General features: G+C 44.5%; 2 protein-coding genes across 3 annotated transcripts; both read right to left on the bottom strand.

Moving 5' to 3' along the window:
- Positions 1–41: 41 nt before the first annotated feature.
- LOC108918127 (dnaJ homolog subfamily B member 6-like) lies at positions 42–8,361 on the bottom strand. Of its 2 annotated transcripts, XM_018725154.2 has the most exons (9): positions 8,086–8,361; positions 6,294–6,381; positions 5,066–5,175; positions 3,314–3,367; positions 2,824–2,940; positions 1,710–1,832; positions 1,472–1,598; positions 1,253–1,323; positions 42–766 (listed from the first exon to the last, which is right to left on the bottom strand). In XM_018725154.2, exons 2-9 carry the CDS (start codon positions 6,356–6,358, stop codon positions 207–209), a joined length of 1,227 nt encoding a protein of 408 aa, XP_018580670.1. In that variant the 5' UTR covers positions 6,359–6,381; positions 8,086–8,361; the 3' UTR covers positions 42–206. The 2 variants fall into 2 exon arrangements, with proteins under 2 accessions (XP_018580670.1, XP_018580679.1); XM_018725163.2 differs by lacking the exon at positions 8,086–8,361 and having other exon boundaries at positions 6,256–6,375.
- Positions 8,362–13,277: 4,916 nt separating this feature from the next.
- LOC108918121 (tubulin alpha chain) lies at positions 13,278–17,091 on the bottom strand. The gene is made up of 4 exons (XM_029258129.1): positions 16,999–17,091; positions 14,914–15,136; positions 14,581–14,729; positions 13,278–14,470 (listed from the first exon to the last, which is right to left on the bottom strand). Exons 1-4 carry the CDS (start codon positions 16,999–17,001, stop codon positions 13,493–13,495), a joined length of 1,353 nt encoding a protein of 450 aa, XP_029113962.1. The 5' UTR covers positions 17,002–17,091; the 3' UTR covers positions 13,278–13,492.
- Between the last annotated feature and the right edge of the window lie 2,919 nt (positions 17,092–20,010).

Here is a 20,010-nt window from a genome sequence, read left to right as displayed (position 1 = left end):
ACAACAGCAGCAGAGACAGAAAACTGAACCTTGTCCCCAGGTGGGGGGGGGGGGGGGGTGTCACAAGACAAGGTCACTTTTAGTCAAGGCACCACAAAAAAAAAAAAGAAAAGAAAAAACACACAACCATGAACTTAAAGTACAGGCAAGGAGCACGCCCTGTATCACGGCCTCCACACTGCCAGCTCTCACCGCACACACGTTACTTAGCACATCACGCAGTTGCACTTCCGTTTCTTCTTGAGGTTGCTGCCAGTTCTTGAGGGCTGATCGCTGCCCTCCTCACCCTGGGGTCCGTGAGGGACCCGCCCCTGGGCTCCTGTGACAGCGCTCCCAGCCAGAGAGCCACCAAGACCCCTCTGTAAAGGAAGGGCACCATCTTGTGCTGTGCCCCTGCTCTTATGGACTGCTTTTGGTTGGTCTCTTATCACTTTCCCCTTCCCACCTCTGTCTTTGCCCCCATACACCTTGGCCCCACTCCCAGCACCCGAGATCCCATCCCTGACTGCTGCCCTCTGCTGCGCTTCCATCTCCGACAGGCTGCAGGCCATCGCAACCTGCAGCTCTTCATCCTCAGTGTCGTCAGAGTGAAGGTGGATGGGGTGGACGGAGCCAAGGGGACGTTGGGGTGGGGCCCGTGGACTGCTGCTGGGCCTCTCCAGAAGGGGCTGCTTGGGCTGGCGGGGCAGCTGCTGTGCCTGGGAGGGCAGCTTATGCTGCTCCCTGATGCTTAGCTCCAGAGCCAAGGCCATCTCATCCTCCACACCTGCATGAGAAAACAGCTCAAACACACACACAAACACACACCGAGCAGGCCACGTGGCCTGGTGAGCTGGGACAACTGAAAAGCAGGACCAAAGAGTTATGAAAGATGGCTGTTTACAGAAGAGTGTAAAAAGGAGTCCCTTAAGGCAGCAGTTACTAAACCTTGGCCTGGACATCAGCAGGGGTTTTGATCTAGATAACATTCAGCAGTCAACTACACACTACATGTGACCTCTATAAATTCATCTATCATCTTAAATCTTTGACCTTAGTATTTGACCATTTATACAGCTGGACATTTTAACGGGAGGTATTCAGAATAAAGACTTTCATTAATGATACTACAGAGCTGCCAGGGAGTGAAGCCTGAATCATCAACCTTCAAGTCGATGTCCTCAACTATTACTCCACATGCCGTCCATTATGCAGTAAGTGATTAATCAGATATTGGCTTTATACAAAATGTGAGAATTCAGTGGATGTTTACCGTTGATCAGGATTTTCTTCAAGACCCCATCCTCCTCGATCTCTGTTCTCTCCTGGCCATCCTTGATAATTCTGTGCGATAAAGGAAAATAACCAGAACTGACAAAGATGTAGAAATAAATATATATAAATATATAATATATAAAGAAATAAAACTAATTATTATAGGAAATACAAACAAACCACATGCCAATTCAGCCAATTTAAGAAGTGAACTGACTTTCTGGTAGTAGTGCGCTTTCCATTAACGATGCGCGTGGTGGTAGACACTGACTCAAAGTGCCCTGTCCCAACACTCATGGAATCCAAACTACCCATCCCTCCAACTGAGAAGGAAGTGAAGTCCACTGAAGGTGGAGAGAGGGAAGAAAAAAATAAGAGTCCATCATGGCTCACCATGAGGCTTCAAAATTTACATTTATCCCCTGTAACATGGCTACGTGAAGGAGCAGACTCACTTCCAGGTGAGGGGAAGGAGAAGAGCCGACTTGTGCCAATGCGTGAGGAGTTTGGATGTCCATGGATTCCTCCGTGCATCCCCATGTGGATCCCTCCATGCATGCCCCCAAAGGGGAAGTCATCTGCAGATTCAAAGAGGGAGCAAGTTAGGAGAGAGAAGACCTATCAAGCAGCATGGTGAAAAGCAAACCCCTCACTTCAAATCGTATCACTCAACTATCTTAGCTGTCCAGTTCACTGGATTGTGTTGGCTCTCGTTCTACAGTAATAGTTGTAAGTTTGAGCACTTTTTTGAAACCAGACTTGCATGGGCCAAAAATCATAGAAAACTGACCTTTGAGGAGCAAACATCAGTCTTAAGGACTGTTGAGGTAATATTTGAAATATTTTGGTTCAACCAGTGAGTATTTGTAAAAGACAGCTGGGAGATGATGAGTGCATTAGTTATGCCTGTGTGGTTCTCTCTGTCCAGAATGGGGGTGGCAGTGTGATGTTGTGGGGCTGGGATCTCAACAAGCATGGCTTTCATAGCATTCTTCAGAGGCATACCATTCCATCAGGGTTAAAGTTAGTTTGACTTCATTCTTCAGCAAGATAGCTACCCAAAATACACCTCACGACTGGACATCACCTACTGAAACAAGTCAGTTTTATCATTTTTTTCTTTTTTAATTCTGCCAAATACTGAGTGCGTAACTAGGTTGACAGCAACTGCAATCTTCATAAGGACAGCTCTTAATGACTGGAATTGCAAACATCTGACTTCATATTTTACTTTACAATACAGAACAATGTTTCACACTTGAACATAGCACTTGTGGACCAACAGAGCACTAAGTAATGTGTACATGCTGTAAAAAGTAAAATAGTGTGCTTAAGCCACGGTCATGTATATTTATACAGATAGTGATACAAACAATTAATGGTCTGCTGAATTCAAAAAGGAATCAGTGTCAAAAAGCCAGTGAACAGTAGGGCTGCAGAGACATTATGCTGCTTTCTGCCATGTTGGCAGCAAGATGCAGAACTCATTTACATTCTGAAAGCAGCACCCAGGCGAGCATAGAAGAGATCCATTTATGATGCCTGCCCCCATAAGCCCTTGGCAGTCACCGAAAAAGGTGGCAAAAGGGTCCTGGCCCCCAAAGAACTCCCGGAACACCTCCTCGGGGCTGCGGAACGTGAAGGTGAACCCTGGAAATTCTCCTGGGGTGGAGGGGCCACTGGAACCTAATGCAAAAGGTGACGAAAGCAGCACAGAGAGTTGGGTATTAAGGCAGTGTGGTAATTTTAATCACCCAAAAACTCATCTCTTAATGGAATTCATTTTAAATTTAAAAATTTTGAATTTTACAAAGATCATTTTTTATTACACTGAATAGGGAAAGGGTATATTAACTGGTTTACACCTACAAACAGTATGTTATCACATCTAAACTCCAGTAAAGACAAGTAATTTTAAATATATCCACACACTCTGGTAATCACAGGAAAAAACCAAATTGTTAAACTTTGTTTTTAATGTACTTTAACTCTGAAAGTACTTTTCCTTCAAATACATAAACACGAGAGGTGAGATTCTCTGGACCGGACACTCCCTCACCTGAACTGGACATGCCCTCTTTGCCATAATGGTCATAAGCATCTCGCCTGCTTCCTGAAGGAGACAAAACAGAAGTTTTCATTGTTAATTTCTGCACACATTGCTGCCTGCCTGTCAGACATCTCTGCATGGATGCCTGATCATCACCTCCAACTCAACCTCTCCAAAACAGAGATTCTTCACCTCCCAGCTGGCCTGTCCTTCTGTGACAATCTTTCGATCAAACTGGACAACTCACTCATTTTGCCTACCTCCTCAGCTAAGAGTCTGGGAGTGACGATTGATGCAAGTCTCTTTCTCTCAGCACACTGAAGCCACCACCTGGACCTACAGATACATCATGCAGGATCCATCCTTACCTCACAACTGACTCTATGTTACATTTATTCATTTAGCTGATGCTTTTCTCCGAAGCGATTTATAATGTCAAGGTTACAATTATCAGAAGCTTACAAATACTTACCCATTTATACAGCTGGGTAATTTTACTGGAGCAATTTAAGTACCTTGTTCAAGAATACCACAACCAGAGGTGAGGATCAAACCTGTGAACCTTGAAAAAGGTCACAGCTCTAACCACTATGCTACCAGCTCTACACAACTACTTGCCCAGGCCATGGTAACATTCCGTCTGGACTACTACAAACTCTCTCTTGTCTGGCCTTCCCGCTACTGCCATCAAACCTCTACAGCTGATACAGAAGGCTGCTGCCCAAGTTGTGTTTGACTTGCTGAAGTGTTCAATAGAATGTATCTCCTCTACTTGTTTCTCTGCGCTGGCTTCCTATAGCTGTCCAGTTCAAATTCAAGACCCTGGCTATGGCCTACAAAAGCATCAACAGAACACACACACACACACACACACACTGCTCCCAGCTATTTACAAGACTCGATCAACTGCTACACCCCAACTAGACCCCTTCGCTCGTCTACTTCTGTTCGCCTGGTGGTCCCGTGCACAAAAGGTAAAGCACGGAGGTTCTCTGTTCTGGCTCAGTTGTGGTGGAATGACCTTCCCCTCTCACTCAGAACTGCTGAAACTCTGTCTACATTCAAGAAGGGTCTGAAAACTCACTTCTTCCAGAGTCACTTCGCCCATGATCTCTCAAGCTCATGTATGGTGTAAATGTTCATACACCATAACTTTATGATCATGTCCAGATAAGCCTTTACACAGCCGCTATTCCTGAATTGTATGTAAATGTTTGTGTACCTTTTTATAAAAAAAATTGTAGGAAGGTGATCAGGGTTTGTCTATCCTGAGTTTTGTGCACCTACTCATGCGACAAACATCAGTGCATGAAGTGGAAAGAAACAAACTAGGTTTATTCAAGAATCACGTCTGCAACTATGTCTCTCTTTCTCCTAATGTAATGTACAAATTGTATTTCTCTCAGATGTATGTCGCTTTGGAGAAAAGCATGTGCTAAATGAATAAATGTAAATGTGAATGTGAATGTAAATGTTCGGAATGATTTTCAAATGACACATTTGCCTGCTTCCTTTCTTTTCCCTCTCTTTGATCTTGTCTTACTATTACTGTAGTTGTTTTATACTGTCCGTGTATAACTTTGTTTAGTTTTGTTGATGTTTAAATGGTGTAACATTTTAATTCTGTTCTCTTGCTATAATTTGATTTGAGAAGCTGATTTCACATCTTTTATTATTATTATTATTACATATTATCATTATTATTATTATTATTGAGTAGCAGTGAGGTGAATCAGGGGTCCATCACAGCGGTATACTTACTATCAGACAGCACCTCATAGGCTTCTGCGATCTCCTTGAACTTTTTCTCAGCCTCCTCCTTGTTATCTGGGTTCTTGTCTGGGTGCCACCGCAGTGCCTGCTTTCGGTACCTTAGAATATACAAAGAAGTTGCCTGGGAGGGCAGATAGCTTGATGGAAGTGCTGACAAACATGATGCAAAGCAACGCCAATAAGATCGCTAACTGAGGAAAACTACCTCCTAGCAAGTTAAGAGTTGCTGGGTATGGGATGTATGTGAGAAGCAGGCTTTGTTAACGTGATTCCATTTACAGTACATTTGCTCATTTAACTGAACACTTATTTACCCATTTAAACCCAACTGCTCGAGCAATGTGGGGTTAAGTACCTTGCTCAAGTGTAATACAACAGTAGGTGGGATTCAGACCACTCCACACAGAATTAGTGGGCATCGAACCCACCCTCTCGCACCACCCAGGTGCAGTGAGACAGCAGCACTACTCGCTGTGCCACCGTGCCGTCCAAGTCACCAGTTCAGCTGAAACACATATCTTTGGAGGATGGGAGGTAACCTGAGCACCTGGAGGCCACCCACATGAACATGGAGAAAACATGCAAACTCAATGCAGACTGGACTGGATCTGAAACTAGACTGAAACCGAAAGCCCAGGAGCTGTGAACTGTGAGAGCTACCCACTGCACCACCCTGCTGCTCCAGTGTTCAATGATTTAAAACTGCAGAACTTTCTATGGTTGAAACTGAGCTTCACAAGGGCTGGCTCTCAGTTTGCGCTGGTAAGTTGACATAATGCAGGAATCAATAAGCAGAGTAAACACCACCTTTAACCACACATTACACCACATTTCTAAAACTCCTCAAAATACTGCCCAGAAAACTATCGATAACTGTTTATGTTAAAAGTGAGAAGACACTCACTTTTAACATAAACAGTCATCGATACTTTTAAAAGTGAGAGTAATCAGCCATAACACACCCTCACCACACTCATCCATCCATTATCAGTAACAACTTGCCTATTTCAGGGTAGTGGTGGTCTGCAGCCTATCCAGAAACACAGGGTTAGAAGCACGGTACACGACAGATGGGATGCCAGTGCATTGTACACTCTCATCCACTCACACAAAGTCCATAACATATTCAGGAGAGACCTCCAACCCTTCCTGACCTTGAGGTGACAGCACACACTCACCAAGTCCACAGGGTCAGCCGTATCAGCAGCCTACTTACGCCCTTTTAATGTCCTCAGGGGTTGCGGTTCGAGGGACTCCCAGAACGTCATAGTAATCCACCATGGTCTTTGAGATCGCCTGCAGACCTGCAGGGTTAGACATGCTTGGGTGTGACTTCTGAACAGCCAGGCAGCCCTAACTTCACCTTTACACCAGTCCTTACTGCACTTGGCGAAAGTGAAATACAGTCACTTCCAGAAATGGGCCCATTACCAGTCAGGAGAATTTCACTTCACCAGGAGTTCCATTGAAAGATCCTACATTTGCATAGGAGACATATGGGAAGACTGAATATGGATTGTGCGTGCAGATGTTTTTCTCCATTGCGAATTACGGTGCTGGTTAACTAGTTGTTACTAGTTCTTAACTAGTACTCTATTTTAGGTGGTACCTTTCTCCAAGGTGGATACACTGCACTAGACCCCCTACAGTCATTCGCCCATCTGTACACCACAGCAATGTAACACACACACACACACACACACCATATACTCTGGGCATTGACAGTCACCATCCATCCATTCCATTGTCAACAACCGCTTGTCCCGAGTGGGGCTGGGGCGAACCGGAGCCTTACCCGGCAACACAGGGTGAAAAGCTGAAGGGGGAGGGGACACACCCAGGATGGGACACGCCAACCTGTCGGTAAGGCGCCCCAAGCAATGCTCGAACCCTGGACCCGCCACAGAGCGGGCACCAGGTGAACCCACCACACCCCCCTATTGGGATTCACCAGTTCAGTGCAAACACATGCCTTTGCACCGTGGGGTAAATCAGGACAAAAAGAAGAAACCGACATTTACGGTACAATCAGTACGAAAGAGATGGAGGAGCACTGCTAGACAGCCACCATACTGTGTAACAGAGTATTTAATGAAGGTAACTGCCTTGTTACATTGTGTTATGATGAATAATAATATCAACTCAACAGTCAATTCATTATCTGAGTCCATTTTAATGGTACTTGGTGATATTTTAGCAGAAATGGGCATAAATTTTGGGGATTTTTTTTGTATAACCCAAGGTGAGGGACACTTTTTTTTTAAAAAATTCTCAACTGTTTTCTGGCGATTTCATCAGGCGACTGGAAAAGTCTACATGTGCGTTTCATCATGTTTTTCTATAAAAGGCATTTCTTGAAATCTTAAGGCTCATAGCCTGGAAAGTTCATAAATGGCCATGTGGCTCTGCCCGCGCGCGCATTCTCTCTCTCTCTCTCTCTCTCTCTCTCTCTCACACACACACACGGGGTTCAAAGTTAGGAACAGGTGTGTCAGATGAATTAGTACTAAGTGTAAATCGAAGTTGTTGTCATTGATCATTCATTTCTGCATTTTACAACCCGCCCAGTCCCGTTCGAAGTCCACAAACAACCGAGCGCTGCTCCACCTCTACACCGCCGAACCCGCTCCATCCTACTCGCTTTAGTCCCAACACCACTCTGCCCACTTGTTGTGGAAACATCAACGCGCTCTCGCGTCCACTTCCGCCGCGCGCACCTCGCTCTCCACCCCCAGTTCTCCCCCGCGGCCCGCTGTCGCCGGTTTGGCAGCTGCGCTCCCGCAGCACGCGCCCACCTCGCGCACGAGCGCGCGTCTGTAGCGGACGCCGCGACGCTCCCGAAGCGCTGCGCGACCACATTTACGCGACGATAGCGGTGTAAACAGTACTCATCATGCATGTAGTAGCTCGGTGAAGTATTCATCAGCGGTGTTAACGTACCGAAACAGCTGGGGACTTTAAATTATATATCTCCTCGCCAAGCCCAAGGTGTCTGTGCTGGGTCTTACCTCAAGTCAAAATAATCAGATTCTGACGTATCTCCGCTCTCTTCGTCGACGGTAAAATATACAAGTTATATATTTTCACAGCATATGGCTGCAGACGCGGCTAACGGGACTCGTCGACGCAGCGGTGCCCGGACCCGCGTCCCTCCATTGCTGTTGGTGACACCATGTCGTTGCCCCCGCTGTCACGCGGCCTCACTGCGTTCGTCCGCTCGGTGTCCTCCGCCGCTCGCCCGTCGCGATTCCCCCTCCCACGGAGCGGCGCCCTCCCACAGCGTGACGTCACGCTCAGCTGATTGGAACACATGTACACCGACCCCTCAGGAACACACATAATAATAATAATAATAATAATACAGACGTCCCTGAATGTATTTGTAGCCTAGGATACAGCTCTAACAGACAGTAAAGTACTCTACGACTTTATTGTTTACTTCAAGCTACATTAAATGTAAAACTACTGATAATAAAGGAAATTACTAGCAACCCTTGTGAAGCCTTGTGTCTCCACGGTAACAGCATATTATTTCTTACTGAAGCTACGTGAATGACCAACCCTGAGTAACACGAGACAGGCGCTCACAGCACTGCGGAAGATAACAACATGAAGACAGTAGTATCCCTGCTGTTGTATTTGGGTGCGCTTTACTGCCATCTATCGGCGCGGCGGATAAACACACGTTACATTAGTTCCTGCATTTTTTTTTTAAAAATAAAATAGGTACTTCTTGGTCAAAACTTGTATATTTTAAAAAGAAGTTGCATATTTTTTTCAAGCATCTATTTTAAAACACCGATACGATGTTCCTTTTGGCCCCATTCTTCTGTTTTATGTATTGTTTCGGGATGAATGAAGGATGAGTCAAAAGGAACTTTTAATGAATGTTTTAAAATACAGGTTTGTTTCGCATGACTTTCTAGTATCATGTCTATCATTCACTATTTTGTGATCAAACAAGTTAAATCTGAAAGTGCCTTCCTTTTCTCGGGACAAATGTTCTCATTTCAGAAGAGTTGGGGTGGATTTCATCCGAAGTTTACAGTTGCATTACATTACATTACATTTACAAATTAAATCATATTATATGTCCAGTAGGGAATAATTTATTTCACCTTAAAGAAATGTAACCTTTTACACACTCCTACAACAGGGGTATTTTTACAGTCTAACTCTCTTCTCCAAAAGTCTATTTTATTTATATTTTTCTTTTTCCAAAGGAATTTTCATCCAGTTTTGTCACCTTGTAGATCAATCGGACACCTAACTGCAAAGTTACGGAACTGCAGAACAGCGTCCTCTTCTGGAGGGTATTGGTACTACACCCACCATCATTTTCGTCAAAAGGCCCTGTGACAATTTGCCCGTGTGACCCTGGTTCCTCAGAAAATTTAATTCTTACAGTAATTATTCTTGATAGTTTTTTTCCTTTCAGAAGAGTTTCCGAGACTGTGCTAAGTGTGTGACTTACAAAGACCTTTTTGTTTTAAATGGCCTTCTTTTTACGTAACCTCATTACCTGTAAAGAAAACCTGTTCAGGGTTCTCGTGGGAAGATAAAGTGAACTAGAAAAATATTTTATCCTAAGAGGTAAAGCACATTTTTATTTTGAAAGCTACAATAATTTCTGCTGTGCTAATATTTAATTTTCCTTAGAAAAATATTTAATTTTCTTAATGTGCACGGAGTTATAGTACTTCAGCTTTTGCAGAAATAGAGGTGTGACAGTTGCAGTAAAAAGATAGTAAAATAATGGAGAGAAATGATCAAGAACTTTTCTACCAGGCATTCAAACTGGAGAATGGCTCATTATCATGGTTGGTGTTTCAGGAAAGCTTTTATGATCTTTTTGAGGTTTCCTATCTGACAGTATAAATGAAGACTGCCCTACCCCACACTTCCCAGCAAAATGTCTGCAACTAAAAAAACCACACAGTCACTTTGCCACCTTCTCACCTCTTCTGTGTCCTCCGCTGTCCTCTCCTCCTTCTTCCCTCACTGCCGATGACTTTGCTTTGTTTTTCAGAGACAAAGTCAATGCAGTCATGGACAAGTTCTAAGCATCACCCTGCCCTGTTACGCTGGACTTCCGTGTGAAGTCACGATCTCCAAATTGAAGCCACTCTCCGAATGTGAAATCTTCGACCTTCTGATATCACACAGAGCCACCACCTACTCACTTGATTGATCCCATCGTCACTCCTACAGAACATCTCCCCACAACTCTCTACCTTCATCTCTAACATCATAAACTCCTCGCTATCCTCTGGCTGCTTCCCATCTGCCTTCAAAACTGCTCTCATTTCACCTCTGGTAAAGAAACCATCCCTGGATCCCACCTCGGATCAAAACTACAGACCAGTCTCCCTCCTCTCCTTCCTGTCTAAAACTCTAGAGCAGGCGGCCTGTGATCAACTATGTGAATTCCTTACCCTGAACCATCCCCTCGATGGATATCAGTCTGGATTTAAAGTTAGTCACTAAGTTAGTCACTAGCACTAAGATGGTTTGAGTCCTACCTATCTGACAGATCCTACCAAGTGGTCTGTCGGAGCTCCCGTTCTTCTCCTCTGCCTCTTTCAACCGATGTCCCACAGGGCTCGGTGCTGAGTCCTCTGCTCTTCTCGATCTACACCTCCTCCCTCAGACCTGTCATCGCCTCCCAAGGATTCAGTTACCACTGCTATGCTGATGATACCCAGGTCTTCCTCTCCTTTCCACCTGGAGCATCAGACCTTTCCGTGCGCATCACTGCCTGCCTGTTGGACACCTCTGCTTGGATGTCTGATCACCAGCTTCAACTCAAACTCTCCAAAACAGAGATTCTACACCACCCAGCTGGCCTGTCTTCCTGTCACAATCTCTCAATCAAACTGGACAACTCACTCATTTTGCCTACTTCCTCAGCTAAGAGTCTCGGAGTGATGATTGACTCAAGTCTATCTTTCTCTCAGCACATCGAAGCCACAACACGGACCTGCAGACACATCCCGCATAACATCCGCAAGATCCGTCCATACCTCTCAACAGACTCTGCCCAACTACGTGTCCAGGCCATAGTGACATCCTCTCTGGGCTACTGCAACTCTCTCGTCTGGCCTTCCTGCTATTGCCATCAAACCTCTACAGCTGATACAGAAGGCTGCTGCCCAAGTTGTGTTTGACTTGCCAAAGCATTCCCATGTATCTACTCTACTTGTTTCTCTGCACTTGCTTCCTATAGCTGCTCGGTTCAAATTCAAGACCCTGGTTATGGCCTACAAAAGCATCAGTAGAACTGCTCCTAGATATCTACAAAACTTGATCATCCGCTACACCCCAACCAGACCGCTACACTCTTCCACATCTGCATGCTCGGTGGTCCCGTGCAGGAAAGGTAAAGCACAGTGGTTCTCAGTTCTGGCTCCGTTGTGGTGGAACGACCTCCCCTTCTCACTCAGAACTGCTGAAACTCTGTACATGTTTAAAAAGGGTCTGAAAACTCACCTTTTCCGAGCTCACTTCGCCCTTGATCTCTCAAGCTCATGTAAGGTGGAAATGTTCATGCACCATAATTTTATGATCATGCCCGGATAAGCCTTTACACAGCCGCTACTCCTGTAATGTATTTAAATGTTTGCGTAAATGAAAAAAAAAATGTTGGAAGGTGATCAGGAATCCATCTATGGAGTTTTATACAGCTACTCACATGATGAACATTGGAGCATAAAGTAGAAACAAACTAAGAATCACACGTCTGCAACTATGTTTCTTTTTCCTAAGGTAATGCACAAATTGTATTCTCTGAGATGTACGTCGCTTTGGAGAAAAGCATCTGCTAAATGAATAAATGTAAAATGTAAATGCTTGTGTGTACAGCATGTATAACCTTTCAAGGATTTTGGATTGACTTTACATGGACTGTAAAACTGAAATGCCAAAAGTAATCTGCGCCCAGCTGGAATCATAACTGACCACGATACACTTGACTAATGCTTTTAATATTTCTTGATTTTGATTATTATTATTAGCTACATGTTTTGAAGTCATTGGTGATACACACACACATTTTCTGAACCGCTTGTCCCATACGGGGTCGTGGGGAACCGGAGCCTACCCGGTAACACAGGGTGTAAGGCCAGAGGGGGAGGGGACACACCCAGGAAGGGACGCCAGTCTGTCACAAGGCACCCCAAGTGGGACTTGAACCCCAGACCCACTGGAGAGCAGGACCCGGTCCAACCCACTGTGCCCCCCTCATTGGTGATAATTGGTACTAAAAGACCTTTTCTTAAAGTTCCTTTATACTCAGGGCATTGCAGAGTTGACTTGAACACGTAACATGAGGGTCAAGACCAGGCTGTTTAGAGACCCCATTTACTTACGGGTTGATAGCTGTCTGGACCCAAAGACTGTGTCCTCCTGCACCATGCCCCCACCCTGTGTTGTCCAGCCAGGAACCAGGACAAAGCATCATCATAGCTGTGTTCATGAAGAAGTGGAAGCTTGTTAATCCAAATTCCTTCCATCTATAAATAAAAGGCTGATTGTTTTCTATTGTTTTTCAAGCTCTCCCACTTTCCTGTTCCTATCTGGTCTGAAACACCAGGGACACAGATTTAGGATTGGGGGGGAAGGAAGGAAGAAAAAAAAAAAAAAAAAAAAAAAAAACCCTTAAAAATCCATGTCCTCCATGTTCAGCTCTTGTCCCCCCCCCCCCCCCCCACATCATTGCTGCCCTGGGTATATTTGTCACTACATTATAGCATCCATTAAGTCAGTATTTGAATTCCATTTTAATTGTTCATCTACTGTCATGCAGTCTTGGGTTATGCTGCTAAAAATGTGCTTTGATGGAAGGTTTGATTAGAGGAACTGGTACAATATGTATAGAAAACAAAGCAGAGTATGCTGAATGCTTGCAAACTTGAGTAATGTGAGTGTATTAGAAGATAACAGCAGTCCAGAAACACAGTAAAATGACTAGACTTAATGAACTCCATGCTTCCAGTTTTTAGCACAAGTGGCAGTAAACATTTCCTCTTTATTTAGCTGATGTGCTTTATAAATAAAGCTTCCTCTTTGTCATGCAGCATAGTTCCTTCTGCACTGCACTGCTTTACACGGGCAACACTGACTGGTGTAAAGCTTCAGGTATGCAGCTGTTGTGATAAAGATCAGAATATCTTACCTCTGAGCATGAAATAAAGTACAGAAACACTTTAAATGGAATTTATTGAATAAGCTGATGCTTCACAATAGCATTGCTGGAGAGGTCTCATTTTTCACAGTATGGAATGTATCAAAACTGTGGAATAAGGACTTCAAATGTCCACCTAATGTCACCCATTGCATATAAACAGTAAACTCATTACAAGCAGGCCTTTTGGAATGAAATATGGAGGGGGGGAGGGTCCTGCTTGGATTTCCTTCTTAGTACTCCTCTCCCTCCTCATCTTCCTCACCAACGCTGTCTGTTCCCACCTCTTCGTAGTCCTTCTCCAGGGCAGCCATATCCTCTCGAGCTTCGGAGAACTCTCCCTCCTCCATGCCCTCTCCCACGTACCAGTGGACGAAGGCCCTCTTGGCATACATCAGGTCAAACTTGTGGTCAAGGCGAGCCCAAGCCTCAGCGATGGCAGTGGTGTTGCTCAGCATGCATACAGCCCTCTGGACCTTGGCAAGATCTCCTCCAGGCACCACAGTGGGAGGCTGGTAGTTGATACCCACCTTGAAGCCAGTGGGACACCAGTCTACAAACTGGATGGTGCGCTTGGTCTTGATTGTGGCGATGGCAGAGTTGACATCTTTGGGAACCACATCTCCACGGTACAGCAGGCAGCAGGCCATGTACTTGCCATGGCGAGGATCACACTTGACCATCTGATTGGCTGGCTCAAAGCAGGCATTGGTAATGTCAGCCACAGACAGCTGCTCGTGGTAGGCCTTCTCAGCAGAGATCACTGGGGCATAGGTGGCCAGGGGGAAGTGAATACGAGGGTAGGGCACCAAGTTGGTCTGGAACTCCGTCAGGTCCACATTCAGGGCTCCATCGAAGCGCAGTGAGGCTGTGATGGAGGAGACAATCTGACCGATAAGCCTATTGAGGTTGGTGTAGGTTGGACGCTCAATGTCCAGGTTCCTGCGGCAGATGTCATAGATGGCCTCATTATCCACCATGAAAGCACAGTCGGAGTGCTCCAGGGTGGTATGAGTGGTGAGGATGGAGTTGTAGGGCTCAACCACTGCAGTGGACACCTGGGGAGCTGGATAGACTGCAAACTCTAGCTTGGACTTCTTGCCATAGTCAACAGAGAGTCGTTCCATCAAGAGGGAAGTGAAGCCAGATCCAGTTCCTCCACCAAAGCTGTGGAAGATGAGGAAGCCCTGAAGGCCGGTACACTGGTCAGCCTGAAGAGGGAGAGAAATGAACAAAGACAGGATTTATAATGCAAAATGACTAATATTTTGCCAAACTTAACAGTGTGAAACCACTACAAAAAAATTGAGATACAGTTTACCAGCTTGCGTGTTCTGTCCAAAACCAGGTCAATGATCTCCTTGCCAATGGTATAGTGGCCTCGGGCATAGTTGTTGGCTGCATCCTCCTTGCCTGTAATGAGCTGCTCTGGGTGGAACAGCTGCCGGTAGGTACCTGTGCGTACCTCATCTGAGGAAGGAATGAGACATCAGGGAAGAGCAGGGTTATGGACACAGTATGGTACTTTTACTCTAAATCACTTAACTGCTATACAACTTGAAATACCGATCACTTTCAATAGAAATAAAGCTATCCAAGTTACTGGTAGTGTGTGGTATTCTGCATGTACTTGAAGCAGAGCTATACTCCCTACCAATGACAGTGGGCTCCAGGTCCACAAACACGGCTCGGGGGACATGCTTTCCAGCACCAGTCTCACTGAAGAATGTATTAAAGGAGTCGTCTCCTCCTCCGATGGTCTTATCACTGGGCATCTGGCCATCAGGCTGGATCCCATGCTCCAAGCAGTACAACTCCCAGCATGCGTTGCCCATCTGGGCTCCGGCCTGGCCGACGTGCATGGAGATACACTCACGCTGAGCAAGGAGGAAGTGGGAGAAGAGGGGGGGGGAAATTAAAACCATGGCTTATATAAACAGAATGATGAAACCTCAGTGACAGATGAGGCCTCTATACATATTCATTTATCATCTGCTACAGGACATATGTTTTTTTTAAAATGCATCTCAAACTGCATGCGTGACAATGCTAAATCCTAATATAGCTTAGAAAGGCAATTCTATCCTTTTAGAAGTGATCCCACCTGCTTGGGGCAGGGGGTTGGACAGTTTCCTAGACACAGCCAGTTATTCTTTGGTTTCAGGAGGGTATGAAACTAAAAGAAAAGCCTAAGGAATAATTAAGCTGTGCTCTACAGAACAGGATAAGGGTACATTTTAGGATTTGGCTGTCATCTACAGATGAGACAGTAAAGTTCTCCATTAAAGCAGGAGACACAAAATTCAAACTATGGGTCCAATAACCCTTTGTATCTGCATGTTGGTTACAAATATGGGATTTACACTGAAGCCATCAGCAAGTTTTGGCAGTTCAGCTTACAGTTTAGAGCTGTGTGCAAATCCACTAGATGGCCACTTGCTAGCCAGTGACAGATGGACAAATAAATTCAAAAGGGCACATGCGTCACTAGAAGGAAATTTATTAACAGGAATTTCCCTGCAGGAAAATGGTGCAGGAGTTCTGTGACAGTTGAAAAATACTGCTACTATGCTGCACTTGGTGTGTCTTTTAAAAAAAAAAAAAAAAAAAAAAAAAAAAAAAAAAAAAAACACACACTAATGATAAATGCAGAAAAGGAAGTGCAACTAGTAGATAACAGATGTCACCCCCCACTCCCAATAAGCACAAACCCGACCTACTGGCCCAAGTTACCCATGTGCTTAACTTAAACGCCAACTACACTTCATAATCACTTGAACCCCAGTTACGTACCATGAAGTATAATCAGCTGTTAAGTTTTAATATTTGTGCACAGTAATTTTTAGTGTAAACACTTTCACATTATTGAAAATACCATTTTCTAGAGGACACACTTCATTAAAAGACCACTTTATTGCAGCAGTGTCCTAAGCCCTCCGGCGGGCGGAAGCTCGGTGGTCCCGCGGACGTGGTGCACGTGGCGCAGTCGAGTCACATGGGAGCTCGTTTCCACAAGGCCGGAGCGCGCGCGCTGGAGGAGAAGGTGCCTCACCCTCGTCCCCCCCCGCCCCCCCACAAAAAAAAAAAAAAAAAAAAAAAGAAAAAACCCAACCACAGTCTGGCCCCCGGGCGCGCCCTGCTGCTTTGTGCTGCTTCACAGCGCAGAGATGCCTCCCCCTCCGAGTCCAGCGCGCAGCCCAATTTGTCCCGCCAGAAAGCGCCTCTGCCATCATCATTTCAAAGATAAGATAATATAAAAAAAAAAACGCGTTTTTTTTTTTAACACGACAGAAGTGTGACTAGTTTACGCTACCGCTACGTGGTTCAGCTGACGGTTACGAAGCTGAGAGTCGTCTGTCCGACTGACCAAACGTCGCATAAAAGAACTTTATGGAACTGCGTCAGCTGCTTGGCGCCATTCCGAGTGGGTCCCGCTGTAGCGCGTGCAGCAGCTCCCGACCCCGCCGCGCGCGCGCTCCACGAAGGTATCCCCCGTGGCCTCTAACAGAAACACCCGATCGACCGGGAGCCCCCAGCGCAACCTGGAGCCCCCGTCTAGTCACTCCGTAAAACACCGCATGATGGATACAGGATTCACCAAGCAGAACTTAAACTGTGTCCCCTTGCTTGACGCCAAAAGCCCTTTTCGTTTTATAACTTCGACTGAAACCAAATAGAAGAGAAAAAAATTACAGCATATGAAAAACACGTATACACTTCGGCGCCAAGCCGCACTCACCATTTTGTCAGAGGTGCCTTCGGTCCGACGTTGAGGATTCGGGGCGTGAAGGCGGCAATGCGGGAGGAAGGCAGAGGAGGGCTATTTATAGTGGTGGGGCGCGCGGGGAGAAGCGGGAAGCCGGTTCAACAGTTGGCGGGAGTGGCAGTTGGCTGGGGGGGGAGGGGCGGCATCCGTCGCTGCGAATCGTAATAAAATTGGCGGATGCAGAAAACGAGCGATGTAGGGCAGCGGTGGACACGATTTTAACCACACAATGGCCTAACAGGGAGACCAGAAACAGGGCTGGATCTCCGGCGCACCTGGTGCCAAGGGTTAGGAAGTTGGTCCAGTGGTGAAGGTTTATTGTGCGTGGGAGGAAAAGGCAACACACACACACACACACACACACACACACACACAGACACACACACACACACACACACACACACACACAGACACACACACACACACACACACACACACCATGCAGTCATGTTTGTGGAACCAGTCCTGAAAAGTACTGTGACATGTATTATCATATATAACAATATTTTATATGTGATAAAGTATTTTTAGGATTACAATTACTTTTATAAGTATATAATTTTAATGTTTCAATAATTATTAATTTATTAATTCATTTTTTTTAATATTATTTTTTTTTTACCGTCTCTGTATGTTTAAAAAAAAACAAAAATACACGTGTTGCTTCAGGCAGGTGGGGTGGATCGCTCCATTTGACAATTCCACAGAGATAAGTTCAAGGAGAAAAATGTGAAAGGAGCTGTTTCTGGCCTCCGGAGTGCAGGGAAGACCAATATTTACCACGGAGTTGTGTTTTTCTGGAACACTGGCGATAAACACAATTTACTATATTTGCTGACCACAGCTGTGCGTTATGCACTTTAGTTTAAACTGATTCAGTGTGTGGTCCATCCGCAAGTTACATGGTGTAATAAATTTAAGGCAAAGAAAAAAAGACAAGCAATGTCCTGCTGGTACTGACCTTATTTCAATTTTCTAAGAAAGTGGAGCTTGTTATTCGCCGTATCCATGGCAACAGCACAGCGACCCGAAGGAGGAGTGTTTGCGCAGAATGACTTGTGCCAACAATTTACACACAAATTGTAGCTCCCCTCGCCAAAAGAACCACTATAAAGCGACAATAAAAGAACATTTAGTTAGTGTAACGTCTCATTGAAGCCGGCTTTGATTATTTAAACTGAGGAACTTTTGTGGAATGTCTGGTTAGATGTGACTATACACACAGGTTGGTCTTTCTGTACACTGGAGGCCATATGGATAGGAGTGAATGACAAAAGACTGCAGTTTACATTTTGTTTCCCAAATACAAACAAAATCGCATCAAATAATTCTCTGTTCTTATTATTCCTCATCGTGCAATTCATTCATCTGGAAATAAAAAAGTAAAAATAAAATAAAAGTAGTGTTAACTCCTTATAGACACTGCCTCCTCAGATTACAAAAACAGTTGGGACTGGATCGCTATTTGCTTCAGACGAAGATGTTAGAAAATATATAAGTGGAAAAAAAAAGGCAATAAAAAAAGTGTGAAGTCCTTACTTTCGACAATTCATATCCTGGGCATTCTAAACGGAAGAGCGCATGTGAAAAACTGCGCAACTCATAAGTGCGTTTTGGAGTTATGCTGCCATCTGGTGGCTACCGAGGGTAGCAGAAATAATTCATGCACCAGAAATCATAAAATGTCTTCTTAATATATTCTCTAGCAATTATCAGTGAGATATAATTAAACGACAGAGGTGAATTGTGTGGGGAAGAAAGCACTCGATTTTTAAAGGTCTGTGTTTTCTTATCTAATTTTTCACAGATTCAAAAGTAAATACATTTGTTATCCTGGCTGCGACAAACGACTTCACCGCTAAGTGGCGCTGTTGGCTATTTTGGCACGTTAGAGAACGTACAGACGCCACTACTTCCGGGTCACAGCTGTCAAGTGACGCTTTTAGAACCGGAAATAGTGGGTTAAATATTTACACTGAACAATTACAGTATATGTTATGATTAACTCCTCCGAAGTACACACCTAACCTAGTGATTTTATAAATAAGAGTGCATGGTAAAAGGATAATCTCTGGAAATGTTGTGCATCTTTTAAAATACAGTATTCATGAATTTAAGGGGAACTGAAAATAAAATGTAACTGGTTTATGAAGCCACACAGCAAGTAGACTAGTGTACGTTATGATAAGTGGATTTGTAACCTGAATGCTGCCAGCTGCACTGCTATAGTACCTTTTACTAAAGTTCTCAGCCAATTGTTCCAGTAAAAAATTCCTTGATGTATACATGGGTTGATAACTGAAAATGTCAACGTGGCAATGAAGGAAAAATAAAATGGTACAGACAGAGGTACTTTGTGTATTTTGGTTGCCTGATTAGGACTGATGTCACCAGCAGGACGGAGCAGAAGGTCACTCAGTGTAACCTCTGAAAGTCAATAAAAGTCAATGACACAACCTGGGCTGTAAAATGTTTGATACCAAATGTTATTTATGTAGTCATAATATCTTAAGTTTTAGTGATTTGTTCATCTGGGGTGGGGGGCAATGGCTGTAGTGTGGGTGAGGGGATCATTTACATATTTAACTGACACTTTTCTCCAAAGCAACTTCCACTGTTAAATGTAGCTACAATTATTTACCCATTCAAACAGCTGGGTAATTTTTACTGGAGCAATTTACGGTAAGTACCTTGCTCAAGGCTACTACAGCCAGAGGGAAATTCAAACCACCTGTGACCTTTGGCTCCAAAAGCATTGCTTCTAACTATTGTACTATCAGCTGCCTGGAAGTAAAGTTACCCAGATAACTTTGAATAAATTAATAATCATTAAGATTGCACACTAGCAGTGCAGTTACATTCATTTAGCTGTCACTTGTCTCCAAAGCAACTTACAGCTAACCATTTAAACAGCTGGGTAATTTAGAGTAAGTATTGTTCTTTACATGTAAGCAGGGATTCAAACCTGAAACCTTTGGGTCTAAA

This window comes from Scleropages formosus, chromosome 14 (assembly GCF_900964775.1).
Source record: "Scleropages formosus chromosome 14, fSclFor1.1, whole genome shotgun sequence".
In the NCBI taxonomy this organism is placed as follows: Eukaryota; Metazoa; Chordata; class Actinopteri; order Osteoglossiformes; family Osteoglossidae; genus Scleropages; species Scleropages formosus.
This window is presented reverse-complemented; position numbering and strand designations above follow the sequence as displayed.

Coding starts and splice junctions, on each gene's coding strand:
- LOC108918127 (XM_018725154.2), bottom strand. CDS start 6,358: ATGGTGGATTACTATGACGTTCTGGGAGTCCCTCGAACCGCAACCCCT. Junction 1,324..1,471: donor AAGCGCACTACTACCAGAAA/GTCAGTTCACTT, acceptor TTTATCGCACAG/AATTATCAAGGATGGCCAGG. Junction 767..1,252: donor GAAGAAAATCCTGATCAACG/GTAAACATCCAC, acceptor TTTCTCATGCAG/GTGTGGAGGATGAGATGGCC.
- LOC108918121 (XM_029258129.1), bottom strand. Junction 14,730..14,913: donor CCTGGAGCCCACTGTCATTG/GTAGGGAGTATA, acceptor TTCCTTCCTCAG/ATGAGGTACGCACAGGTACC. Junction 14,471..14,580: donor TGGACAGAACACGCAAGCTG/GTAAACTGTATC, acceptor CTCCCTCTTCAG/GCTGACCAGTGTACCGGCCT.